A 15,362-nucleotide genomic window follows, 5' to 3' on the forward strand; every position below is an offset into this window, starting at 1 on the left:
CTGATTCTGTGAGTGAACGGAGCCCTTCCTGGCTGGTCGTGAGTGGGCGGGGTTGTGTTCCAGCCCCGCCCCCAGCTGGGGGCCATTCACTCCTGTTATTGCTATCATGTGACATGTTCAAATACATTTTTTTTTTCTTTTTTTTTTTTTTTTTTTGGTTTGTTTTTTTGTTTAGCCTGCAGGGAATTCTTGTGTTAATGTGCGAAGTAATAAATTGGTATTTTATGCCTATAATACAGCTGGTGTGTCCTTATTTTTGATGTCAGGTGGTGTGTTGTGCTATTGAAAAGGCTCCAGTTGCCCAGATCACACTGAGGTGTCTGTGTGCACGCGCTTTGTCACTAGATGGCGATCTTTGCCAAGCTAAATGGGACCATATGATTACTGCAGCCAGTGAAACATGATGATGAGCTACTCATTTCCTCACCTTGATGGTCATTTAAGAACAGCTGATTCTCTTTCCCACACAGCCAAGGCATGTTTACTGGTGTGCATGTGCGCTGACATGTTGAGCCCAGTTAAGAATGGCTAATGGCTCTAGTACGAAGTGCAGTTACTTTTTGTCTTTACACTGAGACCGTATATTCACTGAGGATCTATTGGGTTTTCTTGCAGAACACGAGAAGGTCTGTTGTAAACTGTAGCTCAGGGTCTGACCTTGACATGTAAAACACTAGAAAATGTGTTGTTGTAACTGTTAACCTGTGCAGCAGTTTGAACTGTAAATGCTGAACATCAGAATTCCTTTATTTATTTATATAATTCTTTGATATTATATTACATATTACATTTGTTGCACCATGTAATATTATACAGCTTTTATACAGTCAGAATGAAGGAAGGAGCCTAAACAAAGTCCATTTAATTCACATGTAAAGTTAAGAGCACATTCACAATTTATCCTCTTATTTTTTTATTTCCACTTCCAGCAGTTTCCTCTTTCCCATGTTAGGACTGAGACAACGTGGTGAATCTTTCTGACTGAATGAAGTGTTTTATTTAAATGTAGAATGTCATTGAATAGGAAGAAAGCCCGTTAACACTCCATTTCTGTTTATTCCACTGAAATTAAGGCTGTAACTTTACTACAGTTTGGTATATTTTGCTACAGACAGACGTGTTTGTTTGTCTGCTCTGTCTGGACAGCCATTGCTGGTATGTGTCACCTTCCTCCGCTTCCCTTCGTGCATCACTCTGTCCTGTTTCCTGCGTCCTGGCCGGTTGTCAGGACCACCGTTACCAAGGAGAGCGGAGGCCACAGAGGAAAGGAAACCTGAACCACAGATCTTGATGCCACGATATTTAATTCATCGGCACAATGGCACACTAAGGTTCAGTGTAACGCAGGTGGAGTGAGAGCTCTCTCAGGTAAAGGGGACATTTCTGAATATAAAGACAGGGAGGTGCTGTCACGTTCTGTTGCATCCAGAGTCATTTATTTTACTCCTATAGCTGTTTAACACTATACTGATAATATCCATAATAAATCCTCTGGTACAGACCTCCCCTTTTCAGCTCGTTAATGTTTTCTGCCACAATTTGATCGAATTAACGTGAAAACACAAGGATTAAACCAGCAAAAAACAAACAAACAAAAAAAACCCTTTGTAATAATTCATGGATTCATAACTTCTGTTGTCCAGATGACCAAATGACACTGCATGCAATCATACAACATGTGACTTTTTTTTCTTTTTTTTTAACCTGTGACCTGCGTCTTTCTCCTTGTGGCTTTTCAGCATTTCAACCATAATTGTTGGTAAATGAAAGGAAAAACTCTTTTTGTGAGGGCTCTTTCAGTGCAGACAAAAACAACAAGTGAAAGCTCCCTTAAAACACAAGCGAGTTTGTGTGGTATGAGGCAACATGAAGTGTGTAATCCTCAGCATGGAGGCCCCCCTCCCATGTTGTCTTTGTGTTAACTGATCCACCTACGGACTGCTCTCCGTCCTCGTCCGTCCATCCCTCCCTGCTTTTGTTGTCTCACCCTCCCTCCTGCATCGCTGTTTTGTTTTTTTGTTTTTTTTCCTGGGGTTCAGTGTTGCTCTCGCAGGTTTGACTGTCAGTAGCGGTAATGAAGATGGGAGGGAGTGAACTGATGCTGTATTTACCCAGAAGTCTGACTTAACAACCCTGATTTGTTATTTATACCCTTAATGGAACTGAATTGGCACATTTGGGCTGCGCTGCTACCAAAGGAAGCGGTTGGGGGCAGGGTGAAGCCGAGCGGCAGCTGAAGTCTGAAGTGGCCTCGTCGAGGCTTGGACCTCCGCGCCATTTCATTGTCATCAAGGAGACACTTCAGCCGGCAACAGCAGCAGTGTGATGACGAGTCCTGCTGGCTGTTTTCCTCTGCAAACCCGTGCTGTTTGAATTAGAGACACAGATTTTAAAAAGCCTATAAAAACCTGCTCAAATAAGTGACTGGAATAAACTCTTTTGGATGAGTCTTGAACCGCTGATTGTTCTCAACAGGATGTACGTTTCATTTACTCTGTGAGGATTAAATGCTGGATTTCTGTCGACTGAGAGGTAAAAAGCTACGGCGTTTGTTTTTCTGTGTAATCAAGCATCACTGTTTGAACCTTGCTGTGACAGGATATACTCACAGCAGCATCAGTGGCCTTGAATCCACGTATCAGGTTATATCAGTCTGATCCATCTTAGTAAGGTTACACCAAACCAGGAGTCTGACACTGGAATACACTGCAGCTCAACAACCGGGCTCCTGGGTTTGAACCTGAGCTTAAGCCAAGGAACCATTTCCACAAAATAAAATTTCAAGAGAAAGTCAGGCAGAGATCCATTTCATCCTCAGCGCCTGGACCGTGAAGCCTGATCGATCCTGCTCCTGCAAGCTGCCACAGGTGGCTGCACTGCTATCAGCTACTCAATAATGCATTGACTCAAACTCAGGAATGAAAGGGAGGAGAAAGTGTGCGAGCCTCTGATCCTTTTGGAAAGGTGGATGACCGTCAAGAGAAAGCGATCAATCGCCTATGGATAATGCAGTGAGACGAGGACACACGGAAGTGAAAAAAGTGAGCAGATGTTGAAAAGGAAAAGAAAAAGCGAACAAAATGGCCACTGACAAAGTGACACTGGGACAAAGACTGTAGGAAGACTGACCAAGCCAGAGAGGAAGGGGTCAAGTAAACCAAAGGATTACACTTTAAAGACCAAAAAGAAGGATAACAAAGGAAAGAAATTCTCCCAAAAGAGGCCATTGTTAGCAGACAAAGAAGAAGCACACAAAGGAGGTCATCATGGTGAACACTGGCATGCAACTGATCAGCTTCACCTGCGCGGTGACTGGCTGGATCATGGCGATCGCCGTCACGGCCCTGCCTCAGTGGAAGGTCTCGGCCTTCATCGGCAGCAACATCCTGACCTCAGAGATCAAGTGGGAAGGCATCTGGATGAACTGCATCTACCAGACCACTGGTCACATGCAGTGCAAGACCTACGACTCCATGCTGGCCTTGCCTCCGGACATCCAGGCGGCCCGCGCTCTCATGTGCCTGGCCATCTTCATGGGCTGGCTCTCCTGCACCGTGTCCTGCTGCGGCATGAAGTGCACCACCTGCGCCGGTGATGACCGCCGGGCGAAGGCGGGTATCGCGCTCTCAGGCGGGGTTCTCTTCATTCTGACCGGCCTGTGCGTGCTGATTCCTGTTTCCTGGACTGCTAACACTGTCATCCAGGATTTCTACAATCCCAACGTGCCCTTGATGCACAAAAGAGAGCTGGGCCAGGCGATCTATCTGGGCTGGGCAGCTGCAGTTATTCTGATGATCAGCGGGGCCGTGTTGAGCAGCACCTGCCCCCTCATGGAGAGGGGTGGCAGGTACCGAAGGGGCTACATAGGCCGGAGCTTTGCAAATTCACCCGCCACAGCACCTGATCCCCCAAAACCCATCACAACTAATAATCTACCATTAAAGGAGTACGTTTAAGAGGAGGAAGAAGAAAGACCAGCAGACGGAGACGGAGGGAATTACAGAGCTGATGCTGTTAAAAACCTTGTCTGTGAATTTTAAGCTATAAATTGAAAGATATATATTTCTTAATATATTTAATATATATTTTGCTTATTTTGTATATCTCTTTGTAATGTTAAACATGTATTCAGTACTTAAAAAACACACACTGAAAATTTGAAATTTGATTTTAATTACACTGTGATTTATAGCATCGCCTGAAGAAAGCCCAATGACTATACTGTCAAATCCACAGCATCCACGAAGACGTTTTACTGTTACGATGGCTTTTATGATGGCCTGTGCTGTGAAGACTGCAGTGATATCTCAAGTAGTTATTCTCTGTCATTACCTCGAGTGTGCCTGCATCGAAATAAAAGAAGTTTGTTAAAGTGTGCTTCACAGTCGTATTTTGCAGCTGTCTTTGTCCTCGTGTGTCCTGGTTGCTCTCAAAACACAAAATCCATTTTGTGAAAAAAAGTCATCTTCTGCAGCCGCAGGAAATACGTCCTCCTGAGGTATGAATGTACGTATGTAACAATCCCACTCTTCTCCTCAGGCAGGACCAGAGGTCCACTTCACAGTCGCTTTTGCTCTCTTCACTGGGACTCGACAAAAAAGGACACTTTGCAAAGTGTATCTGAAAGAATATGGAGAGCGAGTTAGTTTACCTACAAAATCTTTAGCAAAACATGTTTCAAAGTCCAGTGAGACAGGTTTAGGGGCAGGAATGGAATATAATATTCATAATGTGGTCTATAACAAAAGGTTTGTAAAAGTATGACCCACCGTTTAAAACTGTTTCTATCTTAAAAGAATGAACCTCTCATATATGATTAGTTAGTTAATATTTGAACCACATTACACACATCAGACACTCAACCTGTGATGTGGTCTTCTGCACTGGGAGACTCCAAGGATTTCCATCTTGTGGGAGCAGACTCTAAAAGGGAGAGATCATCAGGTCTCAGTGTCTGCAGCAGAGTCTTCCTCCTCAGAAATATGAACACAAGCGTTGAGGGAAAAAAAAGAAGAAGACCCAGAACAGATCGCAAACTCAACCCAATGGAAACGTGAAGAGAAAGGATACTGCTGTCGGTAGTGACGCTCGGCATCCTGCAGCCACTCCAGCATGTCAGACAGTGACGGGATGGTGGTCGAGCGCTCGGTTACGGTGAGCACATCCAGGCTGTCTCTGTTGTGCTCGTAGAGCTGGAGGACTGCAGAGACCTGGTTACTGATGGAATCTCTGCAAGACTGGAGAGAAGACCTGAGGGAAAGAGGGACAGGAGGATGAATAGAAAGCGTAATGGGTTCAAAATCTTGTTTAATATTGTTCTCACATAAGGCATATTCCTAAATAAATGTGTCTGTAAAACTAGCAGTCTTGCTTGGCTGCTATCATAATGAATTTTTATTGACCGATCAAATCAGCTGGATGCCAAAAATAAAAGTCACATATGTAATATTGTACATGTCATGGCAAAAATGGGAACAATCAGAGGGCTGAGTCTGTGCATCATCACTACTGTGTTTTTCAGTGTGATGCACTATTTCTCAAGTTACTCACATCTTCTCATTGAGCTTGCCCAGGACTGTATCCATGGCCTGTAAGAGCTTAAAGCGAAGCCGTTCCTCCAGGTCAGGAAAGACTCTGAGCGGGGTGTCGGAGAGCTGGACGTTAGAAAGCGCTCTCGACTGCTCTGCCAAATTCCCGAGAGATCCGAGGAGAGGGCTGCACTCGGCCAGCACACTACTCCATACCTTCTGAATGTTTTCAAGACTCTGAAAGCCTTTCCTCAGCGCTTGATGGAGTGAAAGGAGTGCAGGACTGGACATCTCATGCGCTGATTTTATACATAAAGTCACGTGAGCAAAAAAATGTACCTTATGTTTAAATTATTTTAGTCCGTTTTGTAGAAATGGACCCTTAAAGTGTGGCAACATTAGCTGCTAATAACATCACATTGCTACCATGTTGGCAAAACCTATTTCCGCTCTCCTGATGTAAACACTGACGTTTCGTGCTATGATAGGTCGACAATCGTTTTTTTCATTACGCAAGCAAACGCGCGTTCTAATTGGCTGACTGCGCCTGTGGCCCATCCCCCCGCGGAGATTTGAAAACCGTCTGGTGAAGGAAAAGAGAGTTGAGCTTCCCAGGAAGAGAAACATAATCAGGTAATTCATTGTTTCTAAAATATGTGTTGCCGCGTTAAAACGTTTTATTTTAAGTGCTGTATTAAATGTCTGTGCGTGTGAACAAAACCGACAACAAAACAAGTCAACCAAATTGCGGGGCTTGCTAACTAACAAGCAAAAGAAGGGATGTTGGCGTTAACTGTTAGCGTTAGCTGGCTAACGCTAGTTAGCTCGATTGCCAGCCAGGCGCTTGCCGGGAGTTTCTTTTTCAAATTGTTGTATGCAGTCATATAATGTGTTCTATAATGTGATGTTATAATTATTATTATTTTTTAACTGCTTATGCTGCTGTCTTGACCAGGACTTCCTGGGAGGGGACCTCTGTAGGGGTCTTCCTAGCTAAAGAAGAGATACATAATAATAAAGAAATCCCATAGCTTCCCAATGTAACCGACTGATGTTACTGCATCGTGTTGTCAAGCGTGGCTAAACTGACTTCTTTTCCGCTGCCTCTTCATGCAGAGATGGCTCCCAGGAAAAGGACCACCAAACAACGGAAAAACGACCCCAAATCGGCCAAACTCGAGGCTTTCCTGCAGGATTTCGACAGCGAGGGTAAATCATATTTCACATATTTAACTTTATACGCGACTCCTTGCAAATCAGCGGCCTGAGAAATGTGGTAGTTATCTAAATAGTTAATTCTGATTTGACTTAATTTCACTCGTGATAAAATATACAAACTGGCCTTTCAGAATGTTATGTTATTACAGAGGCTCACACATGCATTGGCATTTGAATATCAAATTACGATAATAATCTTTTATTAGTCCCATAACTGGGAAATTACAGATTCTTAGATGGCAATATATCCAGTAATGGTAATGCTGTCTCAATAACATGTGTTTGACCTTTCTGCACTGCAGTTTGTGTATGCTGATGTCGATATGTCTGTTTCAAAAAGCTGAAATTAGATGATGGAATCAGCCTGGCTGATTTACTGCTTATGCTTTTCACAGTGGAGACCAGAGTTGTGCGACTGAAGGAGAAGATCAATCAGCTGCTGAAAGATGTTGACAACAGTTACAACATGGCGCTAATTAAGCTCCCCAAGGCTTTCAGACAAACTGCCTGGCTGGAACATTGCAGTAAGCTGACGCAGTTTTCGTCAACGTTATGAAACCAAAATCGCAAATGTTTTAAGAAATATTAAAGTTGTGCCACAGAGGCTTCTTCAGCATGTGTTGCTGTCATACACACACAGTCTTTTTTGTTAATGAGAATGAGCATTTGTACTTTTTTTCTCATGTGAGTTTCACGACTACTGAGACATGCTCTACATAGTGCCAAAAATTGTTTGCCCTGGTTGTTATAAAACAGATTCACTGGTGCTAAGTACATGTTGTGTAAAACGAAAAATGGCTATGTATTGCTGTATCCCTTAACCGTCGGAAATGAAAAGTATGTTCGTCTTTATATTTCCTTTTATAGAGTCTGAGAAACCAAAGTCACCCGCAGTGGATAATACGAAGGTGAGCTGAGGATCTTTCTGTCTCTTTCTGTCTATCGTGATTGAGAATGTGTCACGAGTTTCTGAATGTCAAACCTTTTCTGTGTTAAACATTCACAGAGAGAAGAGGAAGCTGCTATTGTTGACAGTGTTATGGCAGAGGACCACGCAGAGCTTCTGAAATCAGTCAAGAAAAGTATGTTAAAACCAGTTTTTGTCTTTTCTTTTGAGGTATTTTCAAGTGAAACAAGGGATTATAACAAAAGCTACTTTGGATGGGATAGACTGAACATGAATTCTTTCTGTCCAGGCAAGAATTTGACGCTTGGAAGATTAAGACACTTTTAAAGTGGGTTTCATCCCGTTTGTTTTGTCTCCATCTCACAGCATCCAAGAAAAATGGTGGCGCCAAATCCAGTTCAGAGGATGAAAACATCCCGAGCACAACAAGGAAGGTAATGGCAAACGAAACGCAGAACACAGCCGAGTGTTTGCGACCACCGTTGATCATTAATATACGTGCAATCACTTTACGCCGTTTAACTGTTTGTTCATAATTCAGGGGAAAGCGACAAGGAAACCTCCGTCCACATCAAAAAGGGCAAAGGCGCTGGCAGTCAGCAAGCAGAACACCTCCATCAGACGGTGAGTACTCATTCCTCCTCTCGTTTCTTTCTTTCTCAAGTGCAGTAGTTCAGTGTTCCATCGTAATGACGCGTCTTTGCCTGAATTCAGATCAGCCAGGAAGCCGTTGGTCACTCCTGCCAGGAACATGCTGGATTCATCTTTGATGATGGGCGCCACCCCTCTAGTTACCCCACGCTTTGACCCAAGGTGACCAGTCATTATGCTTACTGTTGCACTGCACCAGTTTTTATGTTGAAATGATTCTGCTGTTCTCCTTGGTTATGCAGCAAAGGCTGCCGCATTCCCCGTAAATTGATTTGACATTTATATATTATATCTTCTCCATTCTGCTTATTGAGCCTAAACTTCTCCAGAAAACTCATTAAAAAATCAGGGAACTGCAAGTGAATCTGGCATCTTTATATGAGTGTCCTCATAGTAAGTTAAAAAGATGCACTGACGGAGAGAAGTGCAGTTTCTTCGCCTGGATCTTCTGTCCAAACTCGTAGATGTTATCCGTGATGAGGCATCATGATACCAAACTTGCGTGTTTTTGCTTATTTTTGTTTTTTTTTCCCTCAGGCTTCCAAAGACCCCTGCTGTGAGGGTTCCTCGCCACAAAGAGAGGGTCTACAGCATTTCAGTCAACGGCTCTCCCATTGCAGCAGGAAACGAGGATATCATCATCAACATCCCCAGCGGCAATGGCGAGGTGCGTGAGCGGTCAGACTTCTCGATCTTACAGAATGCGGAGGAACTTAAAGTATTTCAATGTTGGGCCTGTGTTTATTCTTCTTTAGCTTGTCGTGTGTTGTTATTTATCACATGACTTCTGACAGGGCTTGGGATTAGACTAACATACGGACCTAATGTCTTGTAATCTGTTCTCCCAGAGCGTCCAGCTGTTGGCCAGTCAGATGGACACAGTGGACCTGTCACTACTGGATGAAACTGCTCTGAAGAGCATTCGGCTGCTGCAGGTATGTCGATCGCTCCTGCAGGACAGTAAGCGATTTGCTACAAGCTTGAGTGTAACGTCAGGTGTGAAATGTTTGCATTTTAATTTTAATCTCATCTTTTTCCCTTCTCCTGCAGAATCGCCTCACGAACCTGTGCGGGATAACAGAGTGACCTGTTCGTCTGCTGTTGACTTGTATATTACTTTAAAGAAATTTTATCCTTATTTTAAAGCCTCAGCGTTGGCAGGTTCTTAAGGAAACCACGTTTTGCCAGTACTTTGTTTTGCTGGCCATAGTTTTCTTTAAACCCAACACATTCACTTGAATTCATCCAGTTGCTGAAACCTGTCAGATGTTTAAATGTGTCTTCTGTTTCACTCATTTACCTTCGTGAGATAGTTTAGTTAACAGCCTCGCTTCACCTTTCATTTTTATGAGTGTTTTCTGCTGCTGTTGTAGCATTAGGTCTCATTTTTAGTGCTGTTCCAGTCTTTTATTCTCGTAAAATATGGATTTTATTTGTTCTTCACGACTTCTAAGAATATTGACAGATATGTGCTCTGCAGATACTTTATTTTTAACTCTTTTGTAGGTTCACTCTAATCCTACATTTTTTTTGGGTTCATTTTGTCATTGTTGAGTCAACAATTCTCCAGGTTTCAATAAATCACTAGAGTTACATTATCGGTAACTCCATTATCGGTCCAAATGCAAACTTCATATACATAGATGACTCTTTGTATGCAAAGCTGATAAAGGATTTTGACCCGAGATCCATATGTGTGTGATATGGTTTATTTGGAATTAAAATGTGGTGCTTGATGGGAGTGTGGATGAGTACACTAATCACAAGAAATCATTAGCTTTAAACAGTGGCTCTCAGAATGTTCATGCAAAGGAGAAAAGTTTTGCTTGACTGTAAGCCATACAGTGACTGAATGCAAGACTCTCAGTCATGGCTTTCATACACTTTATGTAGTAAAACCTCTAAAGGCAAAATTCTTACCAGATGGGGGGACCCTGATGCAAAATCTTATCAAAAGTGGGTCTGCAGTCAGTTTAAGGGTCATTGATGTAAAAGGATTTGAGAACCACTGATTTAAAACGCTGTAATTGTGCATGCATACACATTTCTGTGCAGGTTGATCTCCAAGCTGCACCTTTGCATTGTGATCAGCAGGTGGCAGTATTGAACCATAAAAGTTTGTGTGTCTGGCATTGAGTCTGCGTGTTGAGCTTTCTGTCGTTGAACCTGTCCTTGCTATTAAAGCTGCTGGATGAAAATCGCAGTAAAATTCATTTCAGTATTCGCCTCTACTGCTGATGGTAACTCGCATTCTTGGCATTCACTCTAAAAATCCTCTAAACGGTACTTGATCAGAGTTTAGGCATTTGAATACGGATGTGCATTGATGGGCTTCATTGAGTATTTCCATTAAAAGTGAGAGGGTTTCTCGTAGCGCGCTTTGGCGCTGCGGTTTGTTTGGTTTGTGGTGACAGGCAGGTTAATAAAAGTGGCTCCACGGTGTTCCTGCCCGAGCTTTGTCATTTTCCTCTGTAGGTTTAAACAAACTCCTGCTTTTGCTTATGTAAGAAGTTCCCCGTGTCCTTTCATGACTTTGTTTACACAGAGGGGTATTAGTGGGTCACGTGACGTGCTGTTGGCAGGAAGTGGCAGCCTGTCCCGCTGCTGGCACAGAAACCTGCACTCTGACCTTCAGGGACATCATAACACCGCCAATTAGAAGCTTGTTAAGCTTCGTTAGGCCTGATGAGCTCGTTAGGGTTTCCACCTGGGATGGTGAACTGGGTCAGGCGGGGCCTCACCTTGGGCCCATACAGACATGCGTAACTCTTTGCTATTTCCTGCTGGATTTTCATGCATCATATGCTACCAAGCCACAGCGTGGGAACTCGTGCCCCCGGCCCAAGCCTGGGCCTGGTCCCTTCCATCTGTACCCATCCTAAGCGCTTTATCATCCGCTGTCTCTCACTGTGCAAACTGTGTTGCAGGGGTAAGAACCAAACCCTGCATCCCCACAAACGACAGATGTTGCGGTCAGTGGTGCGTGCAGTTCAGCTCCCTCGTTAGCGGAGAGCAGAGCCCTGGCGCACCTGCTCTACATATCATAGAATTTTCCTAGTTTTGCCCCTGAATGGATTGGATCCTTTTTTTCATTCTCTAGGTGGGTGGAAAATTGCCATTTTGCACGGATGGCTTGGTTTTCAGTAAGCGCACAGGCAGCGGCGCAGTGACAGGTGCGGTATGGATGGGGCGGATTTTGAGGTCACAGAGCAACACTGCTACATAAATCATCCGCTGAGATGTTCAGGTTGAGGGACTGGAACCTGAGATGGTGGGAGGAGAGACACACAGTACGGAGATGCTCCAACACACAGCAAGCAGATCTGCATTAGTGTCCGTTCTGTGCAGTTTTGTGAAGTAGCCCCAAGAAAACAGAGAGTTAAACCAATGATCAATCAGCAAAAATCAATATTTATAAACTGACAGTGGATTGAATGGCTGGGTGTAATGGGACAGCCTTCTCCGTGTGTTAAAAGCAGACTGTTACAGCCCGACTTTGCACTTCCTGGCTAAATTCAAATTGGCTGGACTTCACCGCCCTCGCAGACTTACAAGTATTGAGGCCTGTCCCAGCCTGCATTTCATCCAGGCCACAAGGGGCCTCAAGCAGGCTTTCAACAGACTTCCCTTTTCATTTTATTTAAACCTTACTGGAACTTTGAAGGCCAGAAATAATATTCAGCCACACCACACCACCAAAGGTTAAAGGAATCTATTTACTATAACTGTAATCTCGAAGTCTTAAAGCATTTTTATATAGTTTGCAGTCTCATGCCTCACAGACTTGACACGATGAAGGTGGATGTAAAATTGTCTGTGAATGTTGTGTTCAGGTCATGGTGTTCAGCATGTAACTGTGAACCTCCAAGCTGTAAAAAACAGATCAGATCAGCCTAATTCTAACTGCGGTTAGGAGCTATGAGGAGTTTCTGACACCTACAACATGTCCCACTGTGCAAATGAACTAGAGACGTTGCAAAAATATCCAATACAATATGGCTGATTTCGCTAAAGGGTGCTGGAACGGCTCCAAATATGTAAAATAACAAAAAGCAGGTTTAGGTTATTTGTAAATCTAGCAGTTGGGGTGATTATGCGTGAGCAGTAGTGCCTTAGCTAGCATAGCATTAGCTGAAGCTTTTCTTTACGTCCTTTTGTCCCATTGTGCCGTTATCCCATCTCTCAGCCCCTATCCCCACCCTTTCTCCACCTCTCTCGCAGTCTTCCTCATTTTGTAGTCCCAAAATCTGTTATCATTATCATATGTGTCTGATGCATGAATGTGGTGTATCTCTCAACAAAGCTGTTCCCTCCCCAAACTGCTGGAGCCGATGGTTAATTGAGCCCCCAAACCTGGGGAAGCTGCCAAATTTCCTGCCAAGACGAATGAACCTGGCAGAGGCATGTTCTCCTCGAGAAATTAATCCTCTGGTGCGTCGGGGCCTCCTATAAATCCCATCCGTCAAGTGCCCCACTAATCGATTTATTCACATGCCCACACCTCCTTCTGCCACTGTCTCTCATTCAATTCATAGCGAGCCAGCCAGAGGTCGAGACTCGTCTTTTGCTAAGTTAGTTTGTCAGCACGAACCAAAAAGACGTCACTGAATGCTGTGTTGTGTCTGCTTCGGTGTCGGAGAGTCAGGAGGACGCAGGCTGATGGGAAAGTCAGGTGGCAGAAGGGAAGAAACGTTAGAAGGGACTGAACGGCCCCCCTCATGATGCATTCTGGGCACGAGTTCGTCTGGTGGCCAGCAGGGTCCTGATGGCGTTTTGATGGGCGGCCCCTCTGTCACCCGGGCACCCTCGATGATGGGCGGGGCGGAGAGGAACATCTGCTGCCAAAACACTCCCGTGGAAATTAGGCCCTGAAAGTAACGGGCTGCTCTGAGGAGAGGCAGGAGGTTAATGCCATTTACTGATCGCACAGAGACAGACTTTCGCTTGAGTGGCCCCTCGGTGCCTCTGAAAGTCAGACATTTGTCTGTGAGAGACATGACAGAATTTGTGTGCACTTAAACTGTGGATGAAATCAGCTGAAATAACTGAAATGACACTGAAGAGACTGGAAGGTCTGACTGTAACATTCCGTCATTTCACTTTGTCTGTTTCCTGCTTTGTTGTGTTGCTTACCTGTTGTCTCCGCCCACTCACCTGCCCTTACAGTTTGCCATCAGACCAACCTAAACATATTCAGCCCAGAACTGTGATTTGAAGAGGAAGAGAACAAGTTTCAATTGACATAAGTGGAGTTGGAAAGATATTTGAGATGAAGTGTGTGCACTGAAAGGAGCTGAGGTGTCAGTCAAAGTGTGAGAGCAAATGAAAGTGTAGAAACTGAAAGCATGAGAAATGTGCAGAAAGTTGAGTTTGGAGTAAAAGCTGAATGCAGTTAAACTGTCGGCTGAGGAAGGAGCCATGAAAGCAAATGAAAAGTCAGCTGATGTGGAAGAGATGAAACCATTTGATCTAAGTTGAAGTGCTAGAAAAAGCTGAGGTGTGTGTGTGTATGTACTGTAAATAGTTGACTTGTTTTACTGAAATGGTGGTTGTGTTTCACTGGACACAAACTGGTTTATCTCGGTTCACTCGAATGTCTTCTGTGTCACCAGTATGATCAGGAGTTTAACTGCATATATCTTTTTAATTAGACGTTGAGGCTGAATATTTTCTGATCTGCCCCTGCCTACATGTGTACAAAAAAAGCAGTGTTTCTGATTTTGTCAATAAAAAAATATAACATCCTTTGTCCTAACTTCAGCTTCGCGCTGTCATTCATTCATTCCTATGCTGGACATGGCCCGGGAGGGTTTGAAAACAAGCTTTTCTTATTTGGTTAGGCGAAGATGGGATGTAAATATCAAGAAGGGCAACAGAGCAGGGATAAAATAAAGTGAATTCTCACCTCGTTCATTACCTCCTTCAAAGGAAGAAAAGTGACCATAAAATGAGCGGTGGAGCAATGGCCACGATTGCCTTTGAGAAATAATTAAAGCCTCTTTGCAATGCTCCCCAGCCTCCAAGAAAAATCCCCATCTTCTCTATGGTCTACAATTGATGTTTGGTTTACCAGCTCCTCTGTATAAAACAGACCTTCAATAAACTATATCACCCTATTTGTGAGAGTAATACAACCCAGTGCGGTCCTCAATTAGGTGTAAATGACACAGCAAATTGGAAAATTAGGAGGAGAGGGAAGGATAATGTGCTCCAAAACAGGCTAAAACCAATTCATTAGGAGACCAGGAAGGAGACAAAGGGTCCGTTTCTGTCATCCAAAAGAAAATCCCACTATAAGTTCAGATGCCTTACTGTTCACCTTGTCGCAGGCAGTGCTTGGAGGCGTATCACTTAGCATGGCTTCGTGTGTGAAAGCTCGCACCAGTGAGCGACGTGTGAGGAGGAAAGTCGGTGGAATCTTCTTTGTTAATGCGGTATTTCTTCCGGTCAGGCAAACCTTACAGCCACAGAAGAAGAGGCGGACAATGTCCTGTAACTGAATATGAGCGACACACACGGTCTGTAGCTTCTGAGATAATACACGAGTCTGTCAAAAACAAGCAAAGGTCATCACAGGACAGTGATGACGGGCTGCTCGCTCAGCTGCTATAATGTTGCTGACAGCTGAGACGGTGTGGATGGCTGGGTGGCTCGGTGTCCTTCAGCTGGATGACCTGGGTTCAGTTCACCATGCAGGAGAGTCTCTGCTCTGCTGAAGTATCCTATTACTGCCTTGCTGGGAGGACAACTTAGACGGCTCAGTAAATTACCACATTAGTACACTGTAAACTATTCATGAGCGGCTAATGGGTTTCGGACTTAAGAAAAGCTATTCAAAGTACCTGCGCGCAGCAAAAGTGCTAAAACTGGACTGATACGTGCATGGCCTTCATAGTTCGCTTTCCGAGTGCATCAGTCCATTAAGTGTGATCGGCTTCCTTAATTTTTGCCATGAACACCATTTTTTCCCTTTTCTTCTGGGCAGAAACTCTTGCACTTAAACATCCAGTGAGTGTGGCTGTGGCTTAAACGTAGCCTTTTCATCTTTGCAGCCCAGC

At 44.0% G+C, this 15,362-nt stretch overlaps 3 protein-coding genes across 4 annotated transcripts; 2 read left to right on the top strand and 1 right to left on the bottom strand.

Moving 5' to 3' along the window:
- Positions 1-2,493: 2,493 nt before the first annotated feature.
- On the top strand, positions 2,494-4,039 carry cldn35 (claudin 35). The gene has a single exon (XM_046418392.1). It carries the CDS (start codon positions 3,267-3,269, stop codon positions 3,954-3,956), a length of 690 nt encoding a protein of 229 aa, XP_046274348.1. The 5' UTR covers positions 2,494-3,266; the 3' UTR covers positions 3,957-4,039.
- A 117-nt stretch (positions 4,040-4,156) lies between these two features.
- On the bottom strand, positions 4,157-6,002 carry c19h1orf109 (c19h1orf109 homolog (H. sapiens)). 2 transcript variants are annotated; one of them, XM_046418395.1, is made up of 4 exons: positions 5,551-6,002; positions 5,071-5,250; positions 4,850-4,982; positions 4,157-4,620 (listed from the first exon to the last, which is right to left on the bottom strand). In XM_046418395.1, the coding sequence occupies exons 1-3, from the start codon at positions 5,817-5,819 to the stop codon at positions 4,859-4,861; spliced, it is 573 nt and encodes a 190-aa protein (XP_046274351.1). In that variant the 5' UTR covers positions 5,820-6,002; the 3' UTR covers positions 4,157-4,620; positions 4,850-4,858. The 2 variants fall into 2 exon arrangements, with proteins under 2 accessions (XP_046274351.1, XP_046274350.1); XM_046418394.1 differs by having other exon boundaries at positions 4,864-4,982; positions 5,551-6,001.
- Positions 6,003-6,018: 16 nt separating this feature from the next.
- cdca8 (cell division cycle associated 8) lies at positions 6,019-9,986 on the top strand. Its single transcript, XM_046418391.1, has 11 exons — positions 6,019-6,161; positions 6,645-6,737; positions 7,142-7,270; positions 7,614-7,654; positions 7,753-7,828; positions 8,020-8,087; positions 8,195-8,277; positions 8,368-8,466; positions 8,842-8,971; positions 9,153-9,239; positions 9,355-9,986. Exons 2-11 carry the CDS (start codon positions 6,647-6,649, stop codon positions 9,388-9,390), a joined length of 840 nt encoding a protein of 279 aa, XP_046274347.1. The 5' UTR covers positions 6,019-6,161; positions 6,645-6,646; the 3' UTR covers positions 9,391-9,986.
- The last annotated feature ends 5,376 nt before the right edge of the window (positions 9,987-15,362 follow it).

The sequence above is a fragment of the Scatophagus argus genome, chromosome 17 (assembly GCF_020382885.2).
Source record: "Scatophagus argus isolate fScaArg1 chromosome 17, fScaArg1.pri, whole genome shotgun sequence".
NCBI classification, from domain to species: Eukaryota; Metazoa; Chordata; class Actinopteri; family Scatophagidae; genus Scatophagus; species Scatophagus argus.